The sequence below is a fragment of the Parasteatoda tepidariorum genome, chromosome 10, assembly GCF_982258835.1.
Source record: "Parasteatoda tepidariorum strain Cologne lab strain chromosome 10, Ptep-v5.0, whole genome shotgun sequence".
NCBI classification, from domain to species: domain Eukaryota; kingdom Metazoa; phylum Arthropoda; class Arachnida; order Araneae; family Theridiidae; genus Parasteatoda; species Parasteatoda tepidariorum.
Genome location: NC_141764.1, coordinates 70,205,622 through 70,212,362, shown reverse-complemented (window position 1 = coordinate 70,212,362; position 6,741 = coordinate 70,205,622). Strand labels below are relative to the sequence as shown.

The 6,741-nt window shown below is 29.1% G+C and overlaps 1 protein-coding gene across 1 annotated transcript; it reads left to right on the top strand.

Moving 5' to 3' along the window:
• Positions 1 to 249: 249 nt before the first annotated feature.
• LOC107444284 (zinc finger CCCH domain-containing protein 10) lies at positions 250 to 3,745 on the top strand. The gene has a single exon (XM_016058384.5). It carries the CDS (start codon positions 615 to 617, stop codon positions 1,659 to 1,661), a length of 1,047 nt encoding a protein of 348 aa, XP_015913870.2. The 5' UTR covers positions 250 to 614; the 3' UTR covers positions 1,662 to 3,745.
• The last annotated feature ends 2,996 nt before the right edge of the window (positions 3,746 to 6,741 follow it).

Below are 6,741 nucleotides of genomic sequence, written 5' to 3'. Positions count from 1 at the left end.
AAATGCTAAAAGCGCCATTCTAGTAAACCTGACAAAACGATTAAGCGATAACGATGAAAACGATGATGTAATCGACCAATCAAATGCCTCTATTTATTAAAAAAGCGGTCAGCCAAGCAACAGCCTTATTCAAATATTTTGTTTTTCATGGAAAAAAACTTAATATTTAAGTTTCAAAATAATACAAGCACTGTAATTTCAACGAAAGACTTAAAAGAGCTCTAAAAAAATGGGTTTATTTTTAAGAGACAGAAGATTACAAGTGAACATTATACAGCCTTGCTTCTACAACTCCAACAACAAGAACTAAAAATAATCGATTGATGTCTCTGGTTGCTTTGGGTCCTGATATCGTATCTTTGATTTATAAATGCTAAAAACATGAATTACTGATTTATTAATTTTTAAAAAATTGACTAATTTTATGCAAATTAATTTGTTTTTATATATATTCAAATTGCAAATTCTTTCTGCCTGATCTCGATGTTTTATTACTCGTCATTTACTAAATGATCATCTCTTGAGTTTCCCTGAATTTAAATTTCAACAAATCTAATAACATTTTTAGATGTTAAAATCTGGTTACTAAGTTAAACTATCTCTAATAGATAAAAATGTCTGAGAGTAAAAATTTTTCCAAGGATGACAATTCCTCTCTAAATGGAGACGATAGTGATTCGAAAGAAAGTGTTTGTAGAGACTTTCTCAGAAATGTTTGCAAAAGAGGCAAAATGTGTCGATATAAACATCCAGAAGGACATGAAGCAGAAGCTTTGGGTAAAAAAGACCTTGTATTTTGCCATGACTTTCAAAATAAAGAATGCAGACGTCCCAACTGCAAGTTTATCCATTGTACAAAACAGGAGGAAGAAATATTTCGATCTACCGGTCGCCTTCCAGATACCGTAATAGAAAACATGGAAGGGAGGAATATTTTTGTATCCAAGATACCCATTTGCAAAGATTATCTTAAAGGAGAATGTAGACGTGCTGGTCGATGCAAGTTCAGGCATTTATCTAACTATGAATATCAAATTGAAGCTGCACCACAAAATAACAGCCGTACAAGAAGGGATCGTATTGATGAAGATCGATATGAAACATACTATAGATATGAACCCTTAGCCAAACGCCGTGCGTTTGACGATTCGTACGCTGATTATCCGTACGTGGGAAACGAGAGAAGACCTATGATGCCAGATCATTATAGGATGCTGGAAAAAGGGAATGCAATGCTTTCACATAGAGTTGAGGAACTCAAAAAGCAAGTTGCTGATTTAACAGCAACCAATGAATTCTTACTTGACCAAAATGCGCAACTTAGAGTGAGTAAACAAACTTTGGTGTCACCGATTTCACAGCAGCTCATACCCCATACTCTTACACCAACGATGCCATCTCTTCCTCCTCCATCACTTACTCAGCTGTCTCAAATACCCCTCAGCACTGATCTTGGGGCTGCTTCACTTGCACCAGATCTAGCTCTAGGACAAGGTATTGCACCTGTATCTATTGCTCCTTCTCAAGTTACTCTGCCGACTATATCTGCTGCATCTCTTTCACAAAGCTTGCCTCAGACTATTATCACATCAACAGCACTTATTTCATATCCAATTATGACTCAAAGTATGAGACCTGTTATACCTCATAGTTTGGGGTAGTTAAGTTGTAATTATGCTGTAAACTTTAAAGAATATATACTTGCTACAATCGGGGATGGCAAGGATTTGGATACAATAATAAAATCATTGAGGGAAGATTTCCGTATCTTGATCTGCAGTAGGCAGCGGCTCTCAAAAAACTGTTAAAAAAAACTTCACCAAAGGGGACCAACTCGAAGGGTATAACTTGTAGCCCCGTTCACACCTCGACATGTTTTTTTTTAAAAACATTTACAAGTTTAAAATCTATTTGGCGGTTGTAGTTGTTGCAACAGTTCACGTTACGAAAATATTCCCATCAATGATTTTGATCATTCTGTCTTAAACTGTCCAAAACTTTTGTCCATCATAGTTATATTTTGTAGAAGTTTAATTTAAGCAATAATGTTTAATTGATAAAATAACTCAAAGCTATAGCAAATAATTCACAAGTTAATATTTAAACTATTATTAAATATGTCAGTGTTCTCCCTAAGTGTTTTTAGAAGGGTTTAGATCTGCCCTTTGATCCCTATAAATCTACCCTTTTTATAAAAATAAGGCCGCCATCCTTTTAAAAACACTGTCTTTTTATTCATATTCCATCTTGAAAATAATTAATTCATTGTTTAAATAATAATTATTCATTGGTAAAATTATCTATGTTTATAGGTTTAATTCTGATTGCTTTTACAAATATTTACTTTGTTATGATTATTCTCAACTTGTTAAGTATCTCCTTTATCGGAGAGGAGATATTAATACATTTTTTAATGGTTTTAAAATTATTTGTTGAATTAATACCTTTTTTTTTAAAAAAAAATGTACCTTTATATGTTCATTATTCTCAGTTTAAATTATAGAAAAAATTTGTTTTTCAATTAATATTTTTTTTTTTTTATTAATATTATTTTTGAAAAAAATTTTTTTTGTCAGAGATTGCTTTTTAACTTTTTTTTTTAATTTATGATAATGAGAGATAATTATTTTTTGAAATACACTTATAAAATAGTATAAGAGGGTGATTTAAAAATTGTTTAGGAACAGATTCAGATATTTCATAAGATTACACCACATTTTCATACATTTTTCGGTGTTAAGTGAGTTTCCTTTTTAAAACTCAAAGTGCCCTTTTTTATTTCTAGGGAGAACTCTGAATATGTATATATATATGCCTTTTAAGCCTTGATATAAACAATTTAATTAAAAAGAGTTATAACTGTCCATACTAATTTTAAAAGTGTAGTTTTATGTGAAAATGTTAGAAGTTTAAGAAAAGCATTAGATTATGAAAAAATTTTACTAATAACTACATTTCTTAAATATATCAACAAAAAAACTACTTTTTTTCTCTATAATTATACAAATTAACTTTTCGTATTAAATTTTAGAAGTCTTTCTTGAGTTTATGAAATTAATACAATGAATTATGGACAATGAATTATGGTGTTTGAATTTAGCTATTTAAAATGAAATATTTTCATTTGCAATTTATTTCCTTGAACCAGAGGGTATGGCGCAAAAATCTTGTGGCCTTATAATGTGATACAAGCAATTTTGTTGCACCTATGCAATAAGTTCATTTGGATTTTGAAATAGTAATTATTGTTAGTTATACAAAATGTAAACAATTTTATGCAGTTTTGGACGATTTAAGACAAGAAATTCTAAGAGTTCTGTTCAAGAGCAGTTTAACCATATCCCTGACAGCAATTACATAAATTTATATGCAATTATTTAAACTTACATTTTTAAGGAATGTTTTAAACTTCAGAAAATTTAAAATGTGGTTTCGAATAACAAAAACTGTAAAAATATGTTCTAGTTTGTAGGTTTTTACTAAATATCTTGCATGAACTATGAAGAAAATCAGTTATTATCTCATTTGTTTGTTGTTAAAATGAATTTTTTACTGTTTACGAAAAATTGTTCTCCAAGAACTGAACTGAAGTTACCTTCTCTCTTTATATATTATATTTGTAATTTTATTTGTATCTCTAACTTTCCAACAATTTTCATTGTGATTTAAATTACAAAAGTTATATTTTCTTATCTTAGTTGGTGACATCTATTGATAAATATTAAATATGGTAGTTTTTACAAAATCTATGTTTCTGCTCTTAATTTTTTTGAAATTTCAGTTTTTTTTACAGAAATAAAATGGTTTGTTTTGACATATGACCTGTTCTTCAAACAGATAAAAGTGAAATCTAAAGAACAGAAAAAGTTTGTGTTAGAATGAAAACATTCAGTAGATAAATTAAGTACTTTTTTTTATATATTCAGGACTTATTGGTCAATATAAAGAATGTTTGAATGTTGCATTAAAAAAATAGGTAGGTACTTCATGTCGCACTAGAGCTGCACAATGGGCTATTGGCCACAGTCTGGGAAACATCCCTAACCGAAGATATGCCATCGTAATTTTGATCCTCTGCTTTGGTAGCCTGATGACTTGCGTGCGAAGCCGAGCTCTTTACCGTAGAACAGTTCAATGAGGACCAATACCTCAGTCCCTTGGCAATTTGATCAAACTGGTCACTCACCCGCACACTGACCTAAGCCAGTGATGCTTGACTTCAGTGTTTTACTGGGAACCTTGTCTCTACGATCAGTCCGCTGCTGGACCATTAAATAAAATAATAAATAACTAATATTAATTTGTTATTATTCATTTATACCAATATTTTATTAAAACTTGTAATGGAGTTCCTAGACTTCCTCAAATAATTTAAAGGTGGGGTTGATATAATCTCAAAGCGAAAATGCATTAAATAGGCAACTAACATTAGATGCCTCTAAGGAATTCTATTTCAAAGATCTAGCATTTTTAAAATAAAAAGATGCTGGATCGAAAATCCTAATCCTTCAAATGGACTATTTTAAATTCCACTTTAGTTTTTGTAAAAAACTGGATGTTCTTAAAATTCACAGAAATAGGGTCAAAATATTTTTTATAAAGAGAACTATGATTCCTGTTTATATTTAATCTCAGAAATTTATGCAATCGTATACTGAGGCCGATCAGCCTGAATAAGAAATTGGCGGGCCACACAATATGTGTTGGGGGGGGGGGGCACATGCAGGCCGCTAGTTTGACAGCCCTGTTCTAGGAAGTATTGGTTAGATATAGACGCTGATTTGCAAGTTAACGCTACGCAAGGTGTGTTCTATTGTTTAACAGCTGTAATTCGTAATGATGGCAAACACAATGAATAGCTAAATACTTTTACTGTTTAAAATAAATTGTAATACAATTTTATAAGTCCATTAATTCAACTGCAATGCCGTCTTTTAGTCAAAAATTTGACTAATATAAAATATTTTTCCTTATTCAAAAAAATCTCCCACATTTCTGTGCAAACTGCATCGTTTCATTGTAAATAGTATAAAAATTGTAAGGTTCAAAAAAGTAAACTGACTTTATGACTTAACTACTCAAACTTTAGGACAATCATGAATAATTGTTTTTTTTTTCTTTTTTAATAATTTAAAATCAATTATTTTTTTAACATCACAATTTAATAATGAATGAAATGTTCGAATTACAGTTCACTCTCAATTACAGTTACTAATCAGCAGTAGGGGGGGGGGGGGAATGGACCCAGGAAATTGTAAAACACAGATAATTAGAAATAAATTCACTTAAAAAATAAAGTATTTTTTATTTAATATTTCACAATATTTCAATTACGTTTGACATTCTCATAAAACTTTTTAACAACATACAATCAATACTTTATGACATACATGTAAATTTTTTAAGAATAACTGTATCTTACCACAAAGAAATATATATATATATGATTGTATGAAGTGTAACGTGAATTCCCTTAATTAAAATTTTCTTTCACAGGCTCTAATTTACCTTGCCTAAGAGAAAAAAGTTTCATGATAAATCTGATAAAATGCGAAAATCATATTAGAGTAGTCAGCATTCAAAAATAAGAGGCATTATTTTTCTCCCTCTAGAATTAATAGCTGAAAAGCAAATAAAAGTTCCTTGTTCTCTTACCCTTTTTTTAGAAATTGCAAAATCTTTCATATCCGGAAACAAATTCATATTTCAGTTATAATAAATAATGTTGCTACGTTTACTTTTCTTAACTTTAAATTAGTTTCAAAATCAGCTCCATTTAATTTCAGTAATTTTAAGAAAAAATAATAAATAAATAAAACATCTTAACAACACTAAAGCGTTTCCATGCTGATTCTCAAACTAAAGAAATAAGGACTGATAAAACAGGAATATATTTAATACTTGACTTTAAATCAAGTGATATGTGCTAAAATTATTTAGAACAACACCATGTAAAAAATTCAATACTTATGTCAATATTAATTAAATTTTATGTCAATATACAAGATTAAATTTTATAAAAAGTAATACCATATAAAATGCTTCTAAAACAGGCTAATCCTATTTTTAAAATGTCAGCAGTTAAAATATCAACATATATATGCATGCATTTCAGTATCCCGGGTGGCAACAGGATAGGAATTTTATAAGTTTGGAAATGTCAAGGCATTAAACTAAAATACCCCACCTGAATTAGAGTTTAAAAAACAAATATTGTTTTTTTTTTTTAATATAATTTATGCACGGATAACTTAAATATTAGTAGTAAAATTTATGCCACTGGTTACAAAAATCAGGGAAATTCAATAAAATCAGTGAGAAAAAAGTCCGTAATTTTTTTTATATGTACTTAGTTTTTTTTCTTTTCTTTTTTTGCTTATGTTGATTTTTATCTCTGAAAAGAGATCCAATCTGGAATTTAAAATCAGTTGTTCAAAATAAAGAATTTAATTTTAAAAAGAAAATAAAAGAAGCATTACATTAAACGCATTTTTTTAACACAAATGTCAAAAGGTTTTGAAAAATGGCAGGATAGAATAAGCACTTTTTAAGACACTTGTAATAAATTGAACCCTTCATTTTGTCATTAAATTAGATCTGTTTGCTTTTAGATAATTTTCATCATCAAAAATATTTGTTTGAAAACAATATTTAAAAGAATATTTTGGATCAAGAGGTTTTTAAAATCTAGTATGACTTTTTATTTAATTCATTGCTTTTAATAAATAAAAAAAAAACTAA